The sequence below is a fragment of the Carcharodon carcharias genome, chromosome 2 (assembly GCF_017639515.1).
Source record: "Carcharodon carcharias isolate sCarCar2 chromosome 2, sCarCar2.pri, whole genome shotgun sequence".
Taxonomy (NCBI): Eukaryota; Metazoa; Chordata; class Chondrichthyes; order Lamniformes; family Lamnidae; genus Carcharodon; species Carcharodon carcharias.
Window position 1 is genome coordinate 63,565,204 of NC_054468.1, and position 24,966 is coordinate 63,590,169.

Below are 24,966 nucleotides of genomic sequence, written 5' to 3' on the forward strand. Positions count from 1 at the left end.
CATAATGAGCCATGATGGCTGTGGATACCAGTGCTCAAAGAGACTTTCAGAGTCTTACCACAGATCAGTAGTCTGTGCTTTAGCAAATTAACCAGATTATTGAGGCATTGCTCCTGGGGAGTGGCAGTGACTCTTTGGAGCATGAACCTGCTGTCCTCTCTCAGGATGGCAGCATTCGTCTTCCTACCCCTGCCAGTGCTCTTGTTGTCCGCCAGCCAGCCAGCAAGCCCAGACAGCTGCAGTCTGAAGCCAGGCCTTCTAGGCCCAGAGCTGCACAAAGGCATCCTGCAAGGCTACCTGCAGCCTCCCCCACTGAAAGATGGCATTGTGGCCAAGAGGACATTGTAATACTCTGTAACAGAGGGGTGGGTATGTGTGTGTCTGATGTACAATAGTGATTTGGGGTTGTGTTCAGTGCAACCATAGTTGGATAAGGTGTTCATAGATTAGCTAAGAAAGATAAGGGATGTGCTGTTGCCTTCTTTATGCTTCTCCTCTTTCTCCTGCTCCTGTTCCTGAGCTGTTCACCGCATCCATGATGGCAAAGGCAGTGTCTTCATAATAGCCAGCCCATAGCAGATACAGCAGACAATGACAAATTGGGACACATGCTCCGTTAAGTACTGCAGAGTTCCTCCAGAACTGTTCAGGCAGTGGAACTGTTGCTTGAGCACTCCAGGGTCTGTTCAATGATGTTTCATGTAGCAGCATGGCTCACATGCTGCCCACATGTGGTTGGGTTGCAGAGTGGAGTTATGAACCAGCTTTGAAACAAATAACACTAGTCACGCAGCAGCTTGCCCCTGATTTCATGAGGTTGGCTCAAATGCTGATGTAACAGCAGGCTAGCACAGAATGCAAGACTGCTGCCAGGACAGCGGACCAGCGTGATATCTGAACATTGTAACACACCAATTTAAACAGCACCTTCCAAACCCACACTGCTACCATCTAGAAGGACAAGGGCAGCAGACAGATGGAACACCACCACCTGGAAGCTCCCCTCCAAGCCACTCACCATCCTGATTTGGATCGCCATTCCATCACTGTCACTGGGACAAAAACCTGGAACCTCCCTAACAACACCATGAGTGTACTTACATCACGTGGACTGTAGCGGTTCAGGAAGACAGCTCACTTCCACCTTCTCAAGGGCAATTAGGGATGGGCAATAAATGCTGGTGTAGCCAGTGATGCCCACATCCCATTAATGAATATTAAAAAAACTGCACATTCAGCAAGTGGTAAATTGGTGTTTATGGTGCATATCAGCATTTTAGATGCGGTGCCCATGTGTGTGCAGTCAATAGCACCCTATACCATGGGGAAGCCCACTATCCTGGTAAAGCCACATGCATGCTCCTCCTGCTTCTCTTCAGTCATTGAGAACAGATGAACCTCACTCTACCGGCACCAAAAGCATCTGTCACTAACTACGCCAAGCAGCAGCGGACAGTGAGTTGGGAGATGTTACAGATGTCACCTGCTCTACTATAGCAAGACCCTGACAGGAAGAAATTTAGGGCCATGGTCACCTTTACAGCCACTGCAGCAGTGTCCTTGCCCTTCCCTGAGGCTGCAGATCTGGGTGCAAGAGAAGTCAAACACCTCATTCATAAACAATGAAGACATGCAGACTAATCCTGGCTTACTGAAGGTAAGAGTGGTGCTCCCAGATGACCCTAAGTGGCTAAGGCTTCTACTCCCACTCCTCCTTCTGTGAGCAGTTTGTCCTCTCCTTAGCTGCCTGTGCTCTATCTCCCTCTCATGTTGCAGGCCCAGGTGGGCGGTAACTATGACTAGGAGCAAATGGTCTGACCAGAACCTTTGATGTCAGAATCAAAGCCTTCGCATGCAGCATCACTGCCTGTCAACTTCACCAACTTTAAACAATTCCAAAAACCACTAAGCACACCTACAAATGCAGTAGAAATTAATCAATAACTACCTTGCAAGATGTCAATGATATCTTTAGATAGCACTGAGTGGATTGTTGGTGAGGGTGAGGTCCTTCCTGTAGTTGAATGGATGTTCAGCTGTACATGCTTAAGATAGGGCTTTAGCTAGAGCAACAAGGTCAAAAAGGGCAATGCTGATGTGCACATCATCATGTGCCTACTTCTGGCACACATTTCTAATGCCCTCACCAAATCCATCACACTGTTCATATGTGGATAGATTGGAGAAGCTGGCACTGTTTTTCTTGGAGAAGAGAAGGTTGAGAAGGTTTGATGGATGTATTCAAAATCAGGAGGGACCTGGACAGAGTAGATAGGGAGGGATTGAGAACCAGAGGGCACAGATTTAAGGTAATTGGCAGAAGAAGCAATAGCGACATAAGGAAAAACTTCTTCACGCATCGAGTGGTTAAGATCTGGAATACGCTGCCTGAGAGTGTGGTGGAGGTCGACTCAATCGAGACATTCGAGAGGGAATTATTACCTGAAAAGGAAAAATGTTCAGGACTATGGGGAAAAGGCAGGGGAGTGGCATTAGTGTTGGGGTTCCCCTTTTCCCTCAGAGACCGCCCCCCACACTCAAGTTCGTGACACCAGATTCAGAAGTGTATGGCTTGAACAGAATGACCAGGGAGAAAAGATTCTCCTGATAATTCACAATCACTTTACTGAATCACCCACAACCCCAAAGTACAAAACCCAAAAGTTAAAACAACCTATTCCCAGTAACTGACACGAAGTCACCACGACTCGGTTAAAACTTAATAAAACACAGGCAAAACACCATGTCCTGCCCTGAAACCTCAAGAAAAAACCCTCAGACCAATATCACCAAGAAAAGGCTGAAACAAGTTACAAAATACCAGCAAAGACACAGGTTTTCGCCCCAAGCCTTCACAAAACCCTCAAACTATTAGGACTACGATTTGACTGAAATTTACAATCTGGTCTGCCGGTGTTTACTGTAGGCCTGAGTCAAGGTGACCAAACTCGACCCTTCTTCCGACTGTAGCCCAAAACCTTCAGGCCAATATCTCCGCGATATGGCTGAAAATACTTACAATCCCCAACGTGGCTGGTCTGTCTCAGATCTGCTCTGCTTTTATAATAATTTAACTCAGACATGTCAAAACATATTTCCTGTTGTTTCAATGTCCCTTTAGTTGATTCCACGTAAAGTCCAGACAAATGCCATCAGCTCCTGCTGGTTGAAACAATACAGGGTTTTCCATGGGAGATGTATCCAGATGAATATTATCAGTTCTCATTGTATGAGCAATTCTCCTGCTGTTTGAGGTGGCACAGTAACAGCACCTGGCTCCAGTGTTAATGAGGGTTTGAATGCCCTATTCCAGTTCTATTGTCTGTGGTGGTTGAATAATTCCTTGAGTGTATTGTATTGATGACATGTCCTTTGTGCCATTGTGTTGGATAATCAGGCTTCTAGATGGCAGGTAATGGCATTTCCCTGGTACCATTGTTCCCTGATAGCAGTCAATGTCCAAACCTTTTTAATGAGTCACTGTGTTTTCATTAAATGCCCGATTTAACCCCCTTGCTGCCCAGCCCTATACTTCTGACTGCAGCTTATATTTTTTGAATTTTATAGTTCCATAAATTTCCCAGCTGGAGGGGATTTTGATCCTACACTAGGTGAATTGCTTCTTCAGAAGGCCAGCAGAGACACAATGGGTTGAATGGCCTCCTGTGTCATAACCATTCTATGATTCACAGCCTCCATGCTATCATGCAAACTAATTAGTATGAGAAGTGATCAATGTATCACTGACACTCCTGAAGCCTGTTTTACTTGCTATTGTGTGTCAGAATGTGCTGGAAACATCCTCCAAAAACTGCAATTATGTGGCATGCACTAAGTACATTATCTGTTTGAATGCAGGGCCTGTAGATCTGGATTTGTATTGCTGGGTGGCGATCTGGGAAAGTGCAGAAGAGGCACACATTCCAACAAGGAATGCCCTGTAATGCCCTGTTCTTTGTCCCTTAGCTCCAATTGCTTTGTTGTAAAAACAGTGATGCGCTTGTTGTGTTTCCTTGGATATTGTTACTTAAATCTCCTGGGGTGGATAGACATGAATGGAAGTTTAGGAGATGTGATGGTGTAAGTACTAAGATTCTTGAACTTCTAGTGAGGGCAAGGCCTCAGCATTGGCTGGTCCACAACGCCTGAGTAGAAATAAAGCAGCGAAAATGTTAGAAGAATGATTGCTTTACTTTGTCTCCTGAAGTGATGCCACTTTAGATCCCGAACATTCAGTGAGAGTGCGGAGGTACACAAACCCATGGAGGGCATTCCTCCTGTTTCTCCATCTCTAGCACCACCCCCGCTCCCCCCCCTCAACCCCTGCTTCCTATAGATATCACCTAAATTGTTAGAGCCCTTGGCTGTAAGCTTGTGATTTTTTGCAGTGATGCCAAACTCTGCCTCTTACTGGGTGCAGGCTTCGCCTACAATAATAAATGCATCAAGTCAGCTCTTGTCAAACTCTTGGACTTAATCTTGTCCCCCTTCCATTTCATTATCAGCTCCAGGAATGCTAGGGAAAGAAAGTTGTGCAAGGTGCCGTTACTAGTCAGGGGTGGACATGCTGAGCGAGGGGTGTAAGAGCCTCACAGTGTTACCTGATGACCTGGGAGGTGCAGAGGAGGGTTGTTTGTGGTACCCACATCAGAGAATGTGGTTCAAGTGCTATGCAATGCTTCTCTATACCCAGTGATAGCAGCAATAAATTAACGGTCCTCTTCTAAGTTTCCTCCTCTAGTCAGACCATTGAATTTTTTACTGTACTGAAGTTATGTCCTCAGCAGCATGATATCAACACTTCTAGATTTGGCTTCCTTCTGCCAAGCCTCCCCACACACACACCGAGATTTTGTGAAAGGAAAGCAACAGAAACTCCCTCCTTTCCTCAAAGCAGAAGCTGAATACTCTCATCCTCAGTGAAGGAGATCCAATTATGGTAGGCAGAGTGTGCATTCATTCTTCAAAACTCTTTTCCAGAACTTTTCAGATGCAAAGAACTTAGTACAGATATTATTCCAATTCATCACAAGGCCCAAATCTTCTTTTCAGGGTTGGAATCCTTATTTCTGATCCTGGTCAGACAAAAAATACTCACTTACCTTCCTCTGATTTTTCTGGGCGACCTTCTGATGGAGGATCCTGCAGAACCCACTCAGTGCAGGAGAGCTCGGAGGGAACAGCGGACAGAATCTGTGCAGAGATCATGCCCCCTTTTTATGACACTAGCTGCCATATCCTGATAAGTAAAGAATTTAAAAGTCCTAAAGCTTCTTTGAAAAGCAACGGAGACAAAGCAAGTGCATAATGGGGTAGGGTGCGTAAGGTAAGTGTGTAAGCGGTTAGGGTGGGTGACTGAGTAGGATAGATAGGTAAGTGGGTAGAATGAGTAAGGGGTTAGGGTGGGTAAGGTAAGGGGGTAGATGGGTGGGGTGTGAGGTTGGGTCAGGTGTCAGAGACTACTGGGTGGTGGGAACTGGTCAGTTCAGGCCACAGGGAATTGGAGAGTGGAGGGGGTGTTTGGGTGGTGGGGCTAGTCAGGTCAGTTGCGGAGTAGTTGGGTGGGCCAGGGGATACTTGGGTGGTGGGGGCTAGTAAGGTCAGGCTGGGGGTGAGTTGGGTGGTGGGTTCAAGTTGGGGGGTGCAGAGGGTCAGGGGTGTGGTTAGGTGCTGGTGGCTAGTCAGGTTGGATTGGGGGGTTGTTGCATTGTTGGGGGATTCAAGGGGGTCGATGGGGGAGTTGGGGTGTCAGTATGAGTAATTTGGGTGTCAGTTGTTTAGTTACCCAGGAGCGAGACTAGGTTTTAATCTGCCTAACACTTCCTGATAAGTAAGTTGGAACTGTCCGAAGTTTCCAACTCTGACAAAGTTGGAGACTTTTTCGGAGGGTCCCAAGGAGCAGGTAAATTGCTCATCAGAAGTTCAAGCTTCCTGGGCAATTCCCATGGAGTCATTGTGTTGGAACTCCTGGGGGTACCATAGCGCATCTTGGAAAGTATATCTGGCCTCTGACTGTTGGGAGACCGGAAGATCCAAGCCATTATGTTCCATCCTTTAAACCAGGCCTGAAACTAACCATGTATTCCCTGCTGATCAGGAACCTGAGCCCGTTAGCTCCATCAGCACTACTTCAACAACACCCTCACTATGCCAGCTAGGGCAATGAGGGGGAGAGAGGGTGGAGGGAAGTCAGGAGATCTGAGAGCTTGCTGCCTTTCTTCCAGTATGCTCCCCTCTTTAGCGCTGACAGGACCCAAGAAAGTCAACCCATGGAAATCCAGGTTAGAAAGATTTACTAAGTTTCTTTACATTATTCTACGAAAAAAAGTGCTTCACAGCAATGTTTTTCGAGTGATCAACATCCCTAACTAAGCGTTTTGCCTGGCTATGATTTAAAATGAGAGCAGTGATAGTAACACCTACTTTTACATTGCCATTAAACCGGGAGCAAATGCAGCCCCTGATACAAAGGTGATAGGTGGTCTCAGTACATGGGGGAGAGATTTGTTACACCGAGGTCATGCAAATGTGTCATACATATTTACGAATCCAATTTTACCTCTCCGGCACTGACTGGCACGTACACACAAATAAGGGGGAAAGTGGAACCAGCGCTGTTTGGGCAGTCCAAAATGAACTAGAAAGAATCCCATCATTCTTTATTTCCTCCACTGCTTTTGGACTTCTGTTTTGCAGGGCAGAGGTACTGCTGACTTGTTGGAAAAAGAATCTGTATTTTAACAAAAAGCAGGAAATTTACTGTTTATCTTTTTCCTTTGAAGGCTGTTAGGTCTACTGTGTGCTTCCAGCGTTTTTACTTCCAGTTTCCTGCATCTGCACATTTTTTCCTTTTTCTTTTCAATTTTTCCTTTTTTCTTGCATCTTCCCTTTTGCAGGCCTTTTCCCAAGGCTTTTCCCTATCTTAGCCTTTTCCAGGTTTTTTTTAATGTCTTTCCATTGCCCACTGAGAGGGCATTTTATATCCAACTATCCCCTGCTTTTAGATTAAGCAATTTTCTAATCATTCTACCCTACTGTTACAATCCCCGTTGAGACTGATAACTTTTAAAAAGATACTTGAGTAGTTGGAGGTGGGGCGGGTGGCACTTTTAAAAAGATACTTGTGGTACAATTCATTTAAGTCACTACAAGATTTCGTTCTAAGACTTTTACTGTACCAAGCAAACTTGAAACTACTTAGTAGGCAACTAGTACTCTAAACGACAGAAAAGATGATATCCCCTTTTAGCTTTTTAACATGACTGAAAACACCATGACATAGTTAAAGTTCATTGCCTGCTCTCCACGGAACAGCAGTTTGTACAGGAAGCAGTCCACTCCACTCCCAGCTTCCAATCTCTGCACTTCTCCCCATTTCACCGAGCTGTAACATCAAGTGACCATCAAATGACGCTTCCCTCAGTTTTTGGCTGGCTGACATGGTTACCATGGGGACAGGGGTTGGGGGTGGGGGGAGGTGGCGCAAGTCCAAAGCTACTAAGAGCAAGGTGTAAAATGTTCACACCTGAAACAAAGGCAAGAAAAGTTGGTGCTGGCTGTGGACAGCCTTTTTATTTCTCTTTGTGAGACTGCTCTCTCTCTGTCCGAAATCTCAGACAGAGTCAGCCCTCAGTCAGCCCCAGTTGCTTTTGCCATTGTTTCAAGTGTGAACGTTTTGCAGCTTTCTATTAGTAACTTTTGACTTGGGACTGCCCTGCCCCTCCATCCAATAGTAATGAAGGGTTGTTGTTGGGTGGAATTTGGAACAGATCATTGGAACAGATCACATGACTCTTCACCACCCCATTTTACCTTAAATTACAGCGACAGCTCAAAAACATAATAATCTTACAAACTGTCACATTCATAACACTATTAACTCTGCACACGATTAAATTATCTGTTCTTCCCCTCCTTTTCTCCTGGTACAATGCTTACATTCAGTTTTCAGATTTGGCATAAGGTTATAGCTGAAATATCAATTAGCCTTTTCTCTTCACAGATATCAGTGGACTTGCTGTGTATTTTGAACGTTTTCGGTTTTTTTGCTTATCCAGCATTTTCAATTCTTTAAAGTCTTCTCACTGATTCTGTATTTCAGTATTTTCAAATATGTAACTCCTGGTTGGCTGTGAAGCAATGAACTGTCTTAGAGCTGCAGCTACAGATGTGGGATGGCTTTTCTGACCTTCCGCCAAATGTTTTTAAAGCACTACGTCCCAGTGGAATAGAAAGCAACCGAGGACTTGTCTAATCAAAGATAAAACATTATCGGCCTTACCAGATACCACAGGCTATTCATGTGTACATACGAAACAAGTCCTGTGTGAAAAGAAAGCAAGTCTGGGGAAAATACTTTCAACACCTTGTAGAGTGATCTGACTCCATTGCTTTTTTTTAAAGTATGAGCACTTCTGGTTTCTTGTTAATTATCCCAATAAATGTAACATGTTTACTTTGAGCAGCTATATAAGGCAGAACTTTATGCCTCTTGGGCGGGCGAGCCCCCTACCTGAATGGACGTGAAATAGCACAAGTTGATGTCAGGCGATCATCCCGACGTCATCCCGAACACGAGCAATCTTCAGGTTGGCGGATGCCATAGCTGTGCCCGCCAACAATGAAAAGGCCACTTAAGGCCATTAAATAGGCAATTGTTCGTGATTTTACATTGCCCGTGCAATTTTGCACTCGTTGCACTGGCAGGCGGACAGCCCACTTTTAACGAAACCTCATCCTAGGGCAGGATAAAAAGGGTCTCCAGCATTGCCAGTGTGAGTAGTGAGGAGTTTAGGAGATAGTTTGCTGCTGGTTGCTTATTTGAACTTGACAACTTCATCTCTGTTTTGAGCTTCATTCTTAGCATTTCTAGGTTTCATTTCAGGACTTATTGGTGTCTTCAGGGTCCCTGGAGAATTTTGGCCATGTGGACCCTTCCAGGTAGCAGACAGCCTTCTGTTCCCCTGGTAATGGGGACTGTGATCTCCGCTGGTGGCACCTCCTCTGAGCAGGAAGAGAGGGGCACAAGGGAGAGGAGGCCAGGTGTCCCAGTGCAGCTTCCAGGGGAGCAACCGGTGGGGGAGAGGCGCAGGCACAAGGGGCACAGGACCAGCAGGAAGCCCAAGACAGAAGGGGCTGCAGAAGACACCACTATCCTGCCACCAGTGTTTACAGGCAATGATGCAGCTACCTCAATATTTCCAAAGTACAATGCCAAAGGAGGCCCCCCCCGCCTCTTGAGGGAGACTGTGGCCTCCATTTGTCAGATGATTGGGCCTGAGATCAGGTCTGACTGTGTGGGTGGACACCCCATACCAGTGGCTCTGAAGGTCTCAGTGGCCCTCAACTTCTATGCCTCTGGCTCTTTCCAGGGGCCAGTGGGGGATCTGTGTGGAGTGTCCCAATCAGCTGTCCACAGTTGCATCAAGCTGGTGACAGAAGCTCTGTTCAGTTGGTAATGACATTTTTTTCATTTCCGGATGGACAAGGCCAGCCAGGCCGAGTGAGCCAGAGGCTTTGCAGCGATTGCTGGGTTCCCCCGCGTCCAGGGTGCCATCGACTGCACACATGTGGCCATCAAGGCACTAGCAGGTGTGAGCCGGTGCCTTTGTCAACAGGAAGGGATTCCACTCCATGTACATGCAGATAGTGTGTGACCACAAGACTTAGATTCTGTAAGCACTCCTTTCAAGTGAAGCAGCATTTCACTTGCATTTCCCCCAACTTAGTCTACTGCATTTGTTGCTCCCAATGTGGTCTCCTCTACATTGGAGAGACCAAACGTAAACTGGGCGACCGCTTTGCAGAACACCTGCGATCTGTCCGCAAGAATGACCCAAACCTCCCTGTCGCTTGCCATTTTAACACTCCACCCTGCTCTCTTGCCCCCATGTCTGTCCTTGGCTTGCTGCATTGTTCCAGTGAAGCCCAACGCAAACTGGAGGAACAACACCTCATCTTCCGACTAGGCACTTTACAGCCTTCCGGACTGAATATTGAATTCAACAACTTTAGGTCGTGAGCTCCCTCCCCCATCCCCACCCCCTTTCTGTTTCCCCCCTCCTTTTTTTTCCAATAAATTATAAAGATTTTCCTTTTCCCACCTATTTCCATTATTAAAAAAAAAATTTAAAAAAAAAACCCCACTAGAGCTATACCTTGAGTGCCCTACCATCCATTCTTAATTAGCACATTCGTTTAGATAATATCACCAACTTTAACTTTAACACCTATGTGTTCTATTGTACTATTGTCGTTGACATCTTTTGATGATCTGCTTCTATCACTGCTTGTTTGTCCCTACAACCACACCCCCCCCTCCACCTCTCTCTCTCTCTATCTCTCTGCCCCCCACACACACACCTTAAACCAGCTTATATTTCAACTCTTTCTTGGACTCGAACTCAAGTTCTGTCGAAGGGTCATGAGGACTCGAAACGTCAACTCTTTTCTTCTCCGCCGATGCTGCTAGACCTGCTGAGTTTTTCCAGGTAATTCTGTTTTTGTTTTGGATTTCCAGCATCCGCAGTTTTTTTGTTTTTATCTCTGTAGATTCTGTAAGTTTGTGCAAGCTCCCATGACGCTTACATCCTTTGACACTCACAGATGCCAAGGCTATTCAGTGTTCCACCTCGACTGGATGGATGGCTGCTGGGTGACAAGAGCTATCCAGTGAAAAGGTGACTTATGACGCCTCTCCACCATCCAAGAACAGAGGCAGAGCAGTGTTATAATAGGATCATGCCTCCACAAGGGTGGTGATTGAGTGATGCGCTTCCAATGCCTGGACTGTTCAGGGGAAGCACTCCAATACCCCCCAGAGCAGGCGTCACTGATCTTGGTTGCATGCTGTGCTCTGCACAATCTGGCTCTGGCAAGGGGGGACCCATTGGAGGAAGAGGATCTTGAGGCAGCTCCACAGGCCACAGAGGATGAATCCAGTGGTGAATCAGAAGAGGAGCATGGTGAGGAGAATGCTGAAGGCACGGAGGCAGACCTCTGTAATCTTCTAGGAGTCAGGGACACCAGGGATGTCTTGATCCAACGCTGCTTCAGCTAGGCTGCCTGTGATCAGCTTCCTCCTTATGCCAGGGCTGCCACCTCCTCCCTGGATGTCTGAAATGACCCTTTCATTTGAACCCAAATTTCACTCAGTGCCTGTGCAATAAAGTTTAGAGCCACTCACGATCAGCATTACATACTGGCGTGCCCTGCACTTACAAAACAAGTGAATTATACTCAGGCCATTAAGACAAAAGCAAAATTTATATCATATTGACACATCAAATGAACAGAACTATATATGGTGTTAACGGCCACATCAGTAAACATATTCACAAAACATGGCAGAACAGAAGATCACCCATGAACAGTCCCTCTTGTGCTGATGGTGCCTTAAACATATGTTTGGAAATGCTCCCCCCCCAACATCCACCGCTGCTGGCACCAACATTGGAGTCAGCCTGCAGACTCTACTGCCCTGTTGGCTGTGATGACCTTGGCAGTTGTCCTCTGGCCATTGGAGCCTGTGCTGGCCCCACCTGGGAGGGAGCGGCCAGTGCCACGACTGGCATCTCCCCAGTCATTGCAGCCTCATGAGATGCCACAGTCACTTGCAGAGGGGTGGAGGAGCTGCTGCCATCATCCAAACCGCACAGAGAGGAGCCCCCAGAGGCGACAAACAAGTCATGGTCCAATGTGAGGTTGCTCTGGACCTCCCTGTTCACCATTGATGGACGGGCACCTAGCTGGGATATCGGGTGCCTCATCCATCTCCCATATTGGCACTGACCATCTGAGGTAATTGCCTGTGTGAGAGCTTGCAGGTCTGAGCGCAACCCCACAAACCCCCGATTCTGTCCCTGGAGTTGCCTCTCTATGAGAGTGACCACTCTCTCAATGGAGGAGGCAGTGTGCTCAGCGATGAGGGTCAACACAATGCTCATGATGCTCTGCATGAACTCTCATGGATCTCCACCAGATCCTCCTGTATATCCCGCTGGACATCCAGCATCTGCCACCTTATGGATGACTCCTTCGGTTCAGCATGGTCCTGGCCTCCAGCAATCCTCTCACTGTTGGTATCCTGAACACTCTCTGCCTCCGTCTGCTGCTCAGGCGAGTGTGAAGTGCCCTTACCACTGTGCACCGAGATGCTAGCTGATGATCTAATGCCCACTGAAGTGCTGGCATCTGCACTGGTGCCTGGTTCAGAGAGCGGGTGTGACACAGGTGCATCTAAAGCCCTTTGATTCTCAGGCGTCATGGGTGGCTCTTCAGGATCCTGCATACAAGTGCAAGCTGGATAATCGAAGGAAGAAGAACAACATGTCATTAATTTAAGTAATCACACTGTCACTGTGCATGCCAGACACCCTGGTGAGACAGTGGAGATCTGCACCATGGTGCCATCGTCTTTCAATGATCAATGGGGACTCCAGGTTTGAGGCTCCCATTAATGATAAGAATGCACAAGAATGCTTACTCACATTGACACTCTCGCAACTGTGCACTACACTCTTACCTTCATCAGAGACCCCTGCGTCTCCACGACTGGCTCACTGAGGTGGGTGGCGGCTCTCCAGCTCCAATACATCCATCTTGTAACACGTCAAAATTAAGAAGTTTGGAGGTCCACGGCCTGTCCTTGACCTCTTGATGGTGTTATGGCTCCTCTTCTCCTGAAAGGACGAAGGAGCATTGATTCGTCCACTCGCTTCCTGCAGCGCCATTGCAGCCTGGCCAACCCCAGCTGAGGAACACCTTGCAGGGCACATTCAAGTCATGGCCCTTGACCCCGCAAGGCACTCAGTCCAAGCAGCCAGGGCTCACCCCCTTGGTCAGCTCTGGTGTCATTAACAGTTGGCACTCGGACTAACACCCCTGAGCACCAAGAGGAAAAGGCCAGCTCTTAACATTTCTCCATACTGATTCATGCTAACTCGGTACTCACCCTTGCCGAGCGCAGCAGACCATTGAACCTTTTGTGGCACTGCGCCAATGTGCGCTACACAACGTTTTGGCTATTGACTCCGGCTGCCACCTCCTTCCAGGCCTTTTGGTCAGGTGTGGTGGCCTCCTCCTGCCATCCCTGCGTACGAGCTTGTCCCGCCTGACACCAACCTCCTCTATGAGGACACAAGTCATTCATCCAAAAAAACGGGGTGGGGGGGAAGGGGGGGACAGAGTACCCACCAGACTTGCCCTCTCACCTGACGTTTCCAGCTGAGGTCATTGTTCCAGTCTCCAGACTGACTCGATTCTCCACTGGCAGCCTTCAGGGAGCTGCCTTTGCTGGTTTTAAGGCGCCCGCCAAATCGCCTTTGGACTCGGCGCCCGATGGGTCCTCACCCCCACACAGCCCTTCCCTACCATTCAGAAGACGCGTTTCACACTGGACAGACCTTAATTGGCCGTCCAGCGTGAAATCATGTTTGCAATGCAACCACGGCTGGGAGTGGATTCCGCACCCGCCTCCGCTTCTGCCAACTCGGCGCACGTCAAGCGTGAAATTCAGGCCGTAGGAAGATAGAAAAGGAGTAGGTCATTCAGCCTCTCATGCTTGTTCTGCCATTCAATTCAATAATTGCTCCAATTATCCACCTTGACTCCATATCCCTTTCTAGGGATTTGGACTCCATAATAAATTCCAGAGTAAGAAAATTCTTGAATAACCTTATTGGCAAAAAGGACAATCATTAATTTAGAATGGAAACGAACAAGGTTTATTGGACAATGAAGATTGATACTTAACCTTTTATCAGTTGAGGTGTGGCATGATTCACAAGTTCAGCTTCTGTTGGTCTGTCTCTTCCTGTGGATCCTGGGACTTCGGGGATATTCTTTTCTTGGTTCCTTGAACCAGGGTCTGAATTTTTAGCTTGGCGGACGGATGCAATTGGAGAGCCTGGGATCATCTGGGAAACGGATCACCGACCTCGATCAACCCCCGGCCAGAGTGGGGGCGGGAAGAGGATGGGCGATGATGCCAGCACGGGCGTGCACGAGCACTGAGAGAAAGCCCCCTGAAGGCAGAGAGCTGTCTCAGGGAGCTGCAGACCCAAAAGTGTTTTAATAAAGTTTTAAAACACAGAAAAAAAATTGTCCATGCATCATAATCAGGTACCTGAACATATAGATGACAAAAATGCTGGTCCATATACTTTTATTTTTATCTTATTTAATAACAGAAACCTCATCCCGCTCTTGGATGAGGTTTCATGAAAAATGCAAAGTCCGCCTGGCCGATTCACCCATCCGCCAACCGTAAGGTGGGCCGGCCAGGAAAAATCAGAGTCAGTTGCTCCGTTAATGGATTTAATTGTCGGTAGGCGCACTTGCGACTTTTGCGCATGCCTGCCAACCGAAATTTCCCGTGAGCACATGATGACATCAGGATGCTTGGCCGATGCCTTCTCGCACAATTTTATGCCTGATCAGGTCGGGCATGTGCCCACAGGATGTAAAATTCCACCCCTGATCTCTTGACTTACGACAGTTTTTTTTATTCATTCATGAGATGTGGGCTTTGCTGGCTGGGCCACCCTTGAGAAGGTGGTGGCGAGCTGCCATCTTGAACCGCTGTTTGGTGTTGTAGGTACACCGGCAGTGCTATTAGAGAGGAAGTTCTACGATTTTGACCTAGTGACAGTGAAGGAACGGCGATCTATTTCCAAGCCAGAATGGTGAGTGGCTTGGAGAGGAACTGGCAGTTGGTGGTGTTCCCATGTGTCTGCTGCCTTTGTCCTTCTTGATATCAGTCATGGGTTTGGAAGGTGGTGTCTGAGGAGCCTTGGTGAGTTCCTGCAGTACACTTCGTAGATGGTACACACTGCCACTGTTCATCGGTGGTGAAGGGAGTGAATGGTTGTGGATGGGGTGCCAATCAAGTGGGTTACTTTGTCCTGGATGGTGTCAAGCTTCTTGAGTGTTGTTGAAGCTGTATTCATCCAGGCAAGTGGGGAGTATTTCATCACACTCCTGATTGTGACTTGTAGATGGTGGACAGGCTTTGGGCGGTCAGGAGGTGAGTTACTCACTGCAGGACTCCTAGCTTCTGACCTGCCCTTGTAGCCACAGTATATCTAAGACTAGTCCAGTTGTGTCTGGTCAGCGGTAATCCCAAGGATGTTGATAGTGGAGGAATTCAGCGTGGTACTTGCATGGCATGACTGTTACTTGCCGCTTGTGTGCCCAAGCCTGGATATTGTCCAGGTCTTGCTGCATTTGGACAAAGGCTGCTTCAGCATCTGAGGAGTCACAAATGGTGCTGAACATATGGCAATCACAAGCGAACATCCCCACTTTTGACCTTATAATGGAGAGAAGGTCAATGATGAAGCAGCTGAAGATGGTTGGGCTGAGGACACTACCCTGAGGAACTCCTGAAGTGATGTCCTGGAACAGAGATGATTGACCTCCAACATCTACAAACATCTTCCTTTGTGCTAGGTATAACTCCAACCAGTGGAGAGTTTCCCCCTGATTTTCATTGACTCCAGTTTTGCTTGGGCTCCTTGATGCCACACTTGGTCAAATGCTGCCTTGATGTCAAGGGCAGTCACTCTCACCTCACCTCTGGAGTTCAGCTCTTTTGTCCACGTTTGAACCAAGACTGTAATGAGGTCAGGAGCTGAGTGACCTTGGTGGAACCCAAACTTAGTGTCAGTGAGCAGATTATTGCTAAGCAAGTGCCACTTGATTGCACTGTTGATGACCCCTTCCTTCACTTTGTGATTTTAGCTTAGCCAACTTAACTCTAACATACATACAAATCCTTTTGCAGCTTTAATACTTCAACTCCATTGAATCCTTTTTCAACTCACTTTTACAACTTCCCAGTCTGCCTTAACTGCTGAAGCTATATACTTCATTGTTGCCTAATGAATGTTCTGTTTCTATCTCTCCCTCTCTCTCTCAAATCAATTACTTTAGCCCTGTCAATGCTAGATTCACTGATTCCTAATACTGGGTCCTCTCAACCTGTGATAATTACTTTAGTCACTAACTAAGCCTTATACTGGGTTCTTACAGCAACCTCTCAGCCCTGTGACAAATACCTGTGGACTGGCAATGTCCTACACAAATGTTAACTTCCTAGCAAGTGCCCTACTCCTAACTCTCTCCTGACAAATACCCCTACCCCTTCAGCAAGTGTCATGTGACAAATGCTCACCCTTGGTGAATGCAAAGACCTCAGTGATGCAACCCTATTTTTATAAACTTTTTGCAGGTAGCTTTGCAACATTTAGCTCAAGTATGTGCACCTGAATCAACTCAACTAACAAATTCCAACCCAATATTTGCAACTCTTGACCAGTGGAAAGAGTGCTCATATCTTCCCCACAATGATCTAACCTTAATTTGTACCCCTTAAGCAGAGGTCCTGCTTGGCCTAAATAGCCAAGTGGTTATGGTACTGGGTTTATATACCCCAAGATCAAGAGTTCAAATCCCACAATGGCAAACTATGAAACAACTTAACCAGAGGTCCTCCACAAAAAAAAAATTAACCAGAGGTCCTGTCCTCAGACCATTCTTCTATCCAATCAGCTTTGTAGCTTTATCTTCTGTTTACCGTTAAGTTAGACTTGCTGGAGTCCAAATGTGCAACATGTCCTAGCTAGAACTGCAGTTCACTCCATGTGTTCTTTCTTGAAGCTACAATATTTGGCACTTAAAGGAATGCCAACTCTAAGACTTTCTCAACAACATAACCCAAAATTCATGAATCATCCCACTAATACATACAAGTTAAAACTTTTCATCACTAAGCTACGTACAGCTATGCACTACTAACTATGTACAGTACAATTTGATAATGCAAGCTTTATTAATTGCACAAATGTGCTAATAAGGTGAAGTCTAACACCTTAATACCCTGGACTAACAAAAATCTATCAATCTCCTATCTAAAATTATTAATTGAGCTACCCTCTATTGCTATTGGTGGGAGATTGTTCCACACTTCTGAATGGAGAAGTGTCCCTACACTTTTCTCTTGAATGGCCTGGCTGAGATTTTAAGGTTATATCTCCTTGACTGGACTCTCCAACAGGTGGAAAAAACTTGACTGCAAATTGACAGTTAATTTCGTTTTGGCGCTGTAATTACCATTTTTCTATCAAAATAACATTTGTGCCATGTGAGCACACACTTTCGGTATAGCCAACAGCAAGTGCCATTTCAGGGAAGCCAGTAGTGCAGTTATTAGGAGTATAAGCTGGAAGTATGCAGATTAGGCTGATCATTACATCAACCATGTATAATGTTAATTTGATGCCAGCACAACCATTTTCAACATCACCATTTCAGTTGCCATTCTCTATGAGTGCATGCTCAGCAGCAGAAAGAATCCAGCCCCAAACCAGGTAGCGCTATTTAAAAAGGTCATCAACCACTTTCAGTTAATTTGCTGATTAATTTCTACTGCCTCTGTTTGAGTTTGCAGAAGTGCATGGTGGTTTGCACGTTAGTTAAAGTTCCTGAAGTCAAAAGGTAGTGGTACTGTAAATGCAAAAGCCCTTGGTTGTGACTGCAAGGATTCTGGATAAACTACTTGTTCCCAGTCATGGGTGCTATAGTTGCCATCCCCCTCAGTCTGCGGTATGACAGTGATGGGAGGATGAATGCTGAGAGAGAATAGCAGGTTTGTGCCCCATGGAGCCATAGCTAATCCCCTGGGGCACTGGCTCAGCCACCCTACTGTTCTGATGGATTATAATTGCTGAGCTGCTGTGAGACCCTGAAACCCCACTGTGAGTTGATATCCACAGTCATAATGGCAGCAGTGAGCTTGCATGGCATCAAGCTGAGGTATCATGAATTCAATCTGAGCTCTCACAGCAGCACTCAGACATTGGGTGACTTCTGCTTGTGTTGCAATGGAAGCTGAGACATCGACCATCAGATGGCATATCATGGTTGGATCTGCAAGTGTTCTCAGGGAGTTGGCCAGGTCTTCCACACTGGAAAGGATAGTTTCCTAGCTCTGCACAAAGTCCTGCACCAAATTGGAGCTGGACTCGTCCATACTCCTTGACTGTGACGTCAGGTTTTCTGGCAGGTCTGCAATTAACAAGCATAGCTGTGCACGTCCACGTCAGCCTTTTTCAATGGCTGCACCGTTGAAGCCCTGAGTCCTCTGCAGCTGAACTTGTGTGGAACCTCACCCTCACCCTCACCCTCTGCTGAGCTGGCAGCCGCACAATCCTTTCCCCCTGCCGTGGCTTGCGGGCCACTCCTGCCCAGTGACTCACCACATGTAGATCATGCCTCTATTCTACTATCTAAAGTACATGCAGTGTCTACGTTGGTGGTGGATGTGAGATCGAATCTAATTGATCATGCCCTACTCCTTTTGCAATTCACACTCTCACATCACTGGCAATTCTTGGATATCTGAAAGGATAAAGGCACAAGGGTAAGTTTGGGGTGAGAGATAGAGAAGAAAGCAAGAGATACTTGCTTACACAATCTGCACCTTGTAACTCAGGAGAGATTGTGGGAAAAGGATGGAAAAAAAAGTGGGATGGAAGATGGAGGATTAGGTAGGAACATCCTCTTATGTTTCCAGCTCCATTGTTGGCCATGGCCTCAGTCGTGGCCACTGCAATGATTGCCAATGCCATCTCTTCCATTAGGGTGAGGGTATGCAACCATTCCCAACTTCTGCCAATTCAGCGCTGCTGCCTGCAATTATAGACCACCTTGGCGGCAAGAGATGGGAAATGTGTCAGTGGTGCAATGTGTTTGGGTGATATGCCTGTCATTGTCGAATAGCTGGCTGTGTGTGCAAACTGTGAAATGTGGGAGTGAGGCTTGCAGCAGCGCTAACTGTGTGAGGATGAAGTGATATCTGAGTTCAAAACTAATCTCTATGTTGGCATTATCAAGGATTGAGAGGCAATGGAAGCTAATTGATTAACTTCATTAGAAGTGAGTTGGCATCAAATTTGTGACTTGCCATGCCAATTATCTCCAAAATAATTTCACTATTACCTAAATCCAGCACCTTGCCATCGGGATCATCTTTTTTGCTAGGCTGAGATTAAAGACTGCTGAATAGGTCGCTAGCTAGGGCAGCATTTATTGCCCATCCCTAATTGTCCTTGAGAAGATGGTGGTGAGTTGCCTTCTTGAACCACTGCAGTCCATGTGGTGTAGGTACATCCACAGTGCTGTTAGGAAGGATGTCCAGGATTTTGACCCAGCGACAGTGAAGGAACGGTGATATAGTTCGAAGTCAGGATCACGTGTGATTTGGAGGGGAACCTGCAGGTGGTGGCGTTCCCATACATCTGCTGCTCTTGTCCTTCTAGATGGTGGAGATCGCAGGTTTGGGAGGTGCTTTTGAAGGAGTCTTGGTGAGTTGCTGTAGTGCATCTTTTATATGGTACATACTGCTGCAACTATGCATCATTGGTGAAGGGCATGAATGTTTGTGGATGAGGTGCCAATCAAGCGGGCTGCTTTTTTCTGGATTGTGTCGAGCCTCTTAAGTGATTTTGTAGCTGAAAATCACTCATCCAGGCAAGTGGAGAGTAATCTATTACAATCCTGACTTGTGCCTTGTTGATGGTGGACAGGCTTTGATGAGTCAGAGGTGAGTTACTCTCCCCAGAATTCCCAGCCTCTGACCTGCCCTTGGAGCCACAGTATTTATATGGCTAGTGCAGTTAAGCTTCTGGTCAATGGTAACTTCCAGGATGTTGCTAGTGGAGGCTTCAGTGCTGGTAATTCCATGTCAAGGGGTGATGGTTACCTTCTCTTTTGTTGGAGATGGTCACTGCCTGACACTTGCTTGGCACATATGTTACTTGCTACTTATCAGTCCAAGCCTGAATATCATCCAGGTCTTGCTGCTTATGGACATAGACTGCTTCAGTATTTGAGGAGTCATGAGTGGTGCTGAACATTGTGCAATCATCAGCAAATAACCCCACTTCTGACCTAATGATGGAGGGAAGGTCATTGATGAAGCAGCTGAAGATGGTTGGGTCTCGGACACTACCCTTAACCACTGTAAAGAAGGGCAGATATAAACGATTGGGACTGAAGAGGTTTTTGTGCTTCAGTAGAGTGTTGCGAAGCGGAGAGCTTCCCTCTCCCTCTTAACCTCCCACCCACTCTGCCACTAACACATTTGCACACTGCACTGCATTTTGTTTTTGGGCAAGTTAGGTAAAGTTTTTGGGTTATTCTATTTTATACCCTTATATCAGATTAAGTATAAGATGTCCAGGGATATCTGAAGTCAAATCTTCAGAGCTGTAACTACAATGTGTTGTGTAATGCTCGATTTGCTAATGGTTTTATATTTAAATCTACAAACCTTGGCCTAGAAATTTGTGCGTTGCATTTTTGGAAGCAGGAGATGCAGGCTACAATTCCTGCACCTGAATGGTCATGCCCAACCTCCCCCAAAATTGTGTTGGACTTCATTTCCATGGAGCCAGCAAAATTACTGGCAAATCATAATTGAAGGTTGAGCTACTGAGACACTGCAGGTAAGTGAAGACAGGTCATTGAGCGGTCCAGGAAGGATGGGCAATTGAGTTGGTGGTAATGGAGATTGAAGGAGATGGAGTGGTGAATGGGGAGATGGTAAGAGTGGTAGCTGAGAGGGGTATAGATGAGTATGGGGGCATTCATGCCTGTTAGAGCCACGTTGTGCTATCAGTTCAGTACCTGATGAATATTTGCTGTGGCAACCACAAACAAGTCTTATAAGACATACAGCACCCTAATTTTGAATAAATTATTCTGTCCTTTAAATGTTCCTTATGTAAGTTCTTGCAACCAGTGGATCCACTGTATGCAATATGGTGGGTAGGGAACTTCTAGCTGGAAATCTGCACACACTCCCTGCCAACCACATTGGGAGCTTAGTAGATCAGTTATGAAAAATTGGTGCTACACAGCCAAATTTCTGGGCCCTTGTTAGCAAAGCACTTGCTTAGCTAATGTCAAATTACTCCTGTTAAATGTATTCTTTGTCAAATAACTAATGTACATTTCAAGCAGTGCATCTTCTCCAGTGTGTGTTTCTTTTACTGATATGGAATCCCCTTCTTCTTGTGACAAGGAATGATACCCTCCTTTCTGGCCATGTATTTGTCAGTTCCAGACTGACTTGAGTCATTTAATAAAGTAAATTCAAATTCTGTTTCTCATTATATTTCTTGATGTGAATATAATTATTGGCTGCTTGCTTTTTCTTTGTCTTCATAGAAAGAAATTGCTGTTTCGCGTTTTCAGACTCCAGTCTCACCTCAAGATGGAACTGTTATTTTCACTGTGTGTCACTTTCCCTTTTATGCCATTATACATAGCTCTAATTTAGTAGTACAGAAATTGAATACTGCTGAAAAGGGAGATATGTTGATTAAGCTTTTCATCTTTCACTCATCAAACCCAAGAATGCCAAATTTCAAACAATCAAAACAATTTATACTAAGGAGAAAAGGGTGCTGATTTGTTGGCAAGTCTACTCTGATTGGTGAGTTGGAGAAAGCAACAGGAACTATAGGCCCCCTAAGCTCCTGGTAATTCAAAAGAGGTACAAGGCTTGAACAAATACCCTTTGTTTGCAGAGAACAGGTCCCTGCATTGGAATATATGTTGCTTTTAGCAACTGTACCTGAGGCATATTTTGAGTTTGACTGATTATCTTAAATCTTAAAACCTCAAATTACCTTGGAAGGCAAAGTATCTCAAACATTTGAACAACAGGTTAAGCAAGCTGCTGCATGCTACTACCATGCAGTGGCTACACAAGTGGTATTTTCCACTAATAGGATGCTGCCGTCAGCCCAAAAAGACACTCTGCCTATCCCACAATAGAGCAATGTTCTGAATGAATTTCAGTGCTGCTGCGATGGCAGGTATGTAGGCCATACATCCCAGTGATTGGCTGACTGAAACAAACAGCATGTTCTTTCAGTTGTTCCTAATAGGCAGTGTACAGACTGTACTTCTACTGTTAGATGAAATTATGCAATTGGGCAGCATTTCCTGAATAATCCTGAGTGCACTAATAGCTACACAAACAACCAACTTAAGACAATCAGTTGAGCTTGTAATGTGGCTCATTTACACTTGCTAGAAGTGACATATGTGGGCACCTATTCTATGCAAACAAAAGGAATACATTCAAACCTTTTTTGAAGTATGCAGGAGCTTGGGGAGCCTATAGTTCCTTATTGTCCTCCCCATGGCAATGCCCCAGCCAATCAAAGTTGACTTGCCAACCAATCAGCCCTTTTTTCTCTTGTAGTATAAATTGTTGTGATCATTTGAAATTTGGAGTTCTTGTGTTGTCCTGATGAGTGCAAGACATTAAGCTTCGGCAACATGTCCCTTTTTTCAGCAATAACACTAATTTGTTGTGGTGAATTCCTTTCTTTATTCTGGATGCAGCTATACTGAGTAATAAATTTAGTCATATTTTAGTTACATAAATGTTTTGTTAGAAAAATAAGCTATGTAGCAGCAATTTAATGAATGCCTGCAGGATGTCAAATATCTTTGTTGGTTGTTGATACCACAGAGACCCAGGTTTTAATGGGGGAGGTGGTAGACTGTAGGGGAGTTAAAATCAGGGTCTTACAGTCAGTTTGCATTTTAACATAAACTTTTATTCTGTACTGCTGGATGATTAAAAGTTTTCACCTTTTTGTTCCGTGATAGCGCAAAGCCCAAATGTCATAAAAGGTGTTGTATTTGCAGTGGTTTTAGTTTCTTCTTAGCATTACTTCAGTTATGAAAGCTAAATTGTTCCACTCCCTGGAAAAATGCTGATGTAAAACTTTAGCCACAAGAACCATGACTGACCTATAACTGGTCTTTAATTTTCTTACAGTGAAGAGAGAACTCCACCAAAGGACTTGAAAGGTAATACCATGGTATCATTGACATCTCTGACTTTTTTGTCTATACTTGAAGCTATTGTATGTTTTGCATATAGCCTGGCAAGAATGCAAAGTATGTCAATATGGAAATATTGAAAATAGGCAGTGTTTCCTGTGCAAATTACCTCTCTGTTGTTCTCTTAAAAGGAGACACAGTACTTTGTTCCTATTAAGGCAAATCCTCATCCTGGACAGCATTTTTGATCACAAAGAGTCCATCCTTTTGGGTCTTCTTTCCCAAGCTTCTATGGTGGCATAGATTTTGGGAGTATTTTGCAGGTATCTCAGAGTGGTAGTAGTAAAATTAATGGGAACTGGCACTCTGGGCCAGTCTGTGTACCGATGTAAATCTGCACATCCTGTGCATTGCTCAAAGGTCATCCAGAATCTGGGGCACATTTGATATTCCGCTACAGAGATGGAACTTGGTTAAATCAGTTTATCCCTTTACCATTGCTGAAGTACTTCCTGTGAGAAATGGTCTAAATAGACAAACCCAAGTAATTCTTATAGCTGCGATCAATAAGAGGGCACCTGCCAATATCTTTTCTGTATTGAAGGAGTTGTATGAGTGCACATTGTTATAGTTGGAAAGATGATTAGCTTTTCGTTTTTAACTGAACATCAAATTCCAGTAGTAGGCACTTCAGCAGCAACAATTTGCATTCATATAGTTCCTATAGCTGAGAAAAAAAAAACATAATCTGCCAAAAATGGGTGCTGAGTCAAAGAAGGAACTATTGATCAGTGACCAAAGCTTTGTCTTAAAGGAGGAGGAGTTTGGCATGGAAATTCTGGAGCATAGGTGCTAGGTCACTTTAGTCACATCTGGCAATGGTGAAGTGAAGGGAGTGGGGTAGGGAGGAAATGCATACGACACTGGAGTCAGAGGAACCAAGTGTTCTGGGAGGTATTAGGATTGGAGGAGGTTACAGAGATGGGGAAGTGCAAGGATACAAATGTATTTAAACAGACTGGGCACAATTTTAATTGCCAGGGGAAGGTGGATTCAAATGCAAGGAGAGGTTAAAGCCTCAAAAAGCAGCTTCAGAATGGGATCCTGACAGGATCTTGCCCACTTCCAGCTTTAATCGAGTGGTTTTGCAGGTAGGCAGGGAACCACTGTCCAGCTGTTGGGTAGGCAATTACAACATTCAAACAGGCAGTTAACTGAGAACTTAAGCCAGCATTCTGACTTTAACACCCAACACATGGGTTTCCCAAGCTGTGTGGAACTCACCAACATCAACAAGGCGAGAGCACAGTGGAAAGTCATAGATCAATGAAACTGACAGGATAGACAGCCTTTAAAGAATGAAATGTGGCCTGTCTCAGTGAAAGGCTGTGCTTACACAATTTGTTCTGAGAGTCTGATTTCACTGCTTTTCAAACTTTTTGGAAGTCATTTCACCTACCTTGAACTTTGTACCCCTTGATCTGATTTTCTCCGCTGTCAGCCTTCTTCACTACAGCATGGAAGCAACTTATGCAGCTATGGCATTGACCTCTGATGAAGAGCAAGAGGAGTAACCACACCAGCAACTGCAGCAGCAGCACCAGGAGCACCACAAGCAGCTGCCTTTTCCACAGCTACCTGCTGATATACAAACTGAGGTGCTGAACACAGAGCTCCAGCTTGAAGGAGGTGATATCCTCAGCACAGGGTTTACAGACAGAGGGTGGGATTTCACAACATGACTGAACAACGGTACTTCCGGCTTTCCCAGCAGGTCATTGCTGACACCTGCAAGGGCCAGATGGACACACATTGCAGTGGCTGTCAAAGTGATGACAGTCCTTAACTTCCTCACCTCCAAGTCTTTCCAGGGATCTGCTGGTGACATCTCCAGGATCTCACGATCTGTTGCCTGTAAGTGGATCTATCAAATCATTGATGCCATACATTCCAAAATTGCTACTTGTGTACGCTTTGCAATGTGTAATGCCGGTCAGCCACAGAGGGCCATTGGCTTCACTGTGGTGGCTAGATTCCCACAGGTGCAGGAAGTCACTGACTGCACACGTGTGGCAATCAAGGTTCCCCCACATTACCCAG

At 45.7% G+C, this 24,966-nt stretch overlaps 1 protein-coding gene across 3 annotated transcripts in view; it reads left to right on the plus strand.

Moving 5' to 3' along the window:
* Positions 1-24,966, plus strand: part of si:dkeyp-97b10.3 (NACHT, LRR and PYD domains-containing protein 1a) — an 82,288-nt gene that overhangs the window by 17,665 nt on the left and 39,657 nt on the right. For all 3 annotated transcript variants that reach the window (XM_041209221.1, XM_041209231.1, XM_041209239.1), the window contains exon 2: positions 22,862-22,893. In XM_041209221.1, coding sequence (XP_041065155.1) covers positions 22,862-22,893 — 32 coding nt within the window. The remainder of the gene's footprint in view (positions 1-22,861; positions 22,894-24,966) is intronic.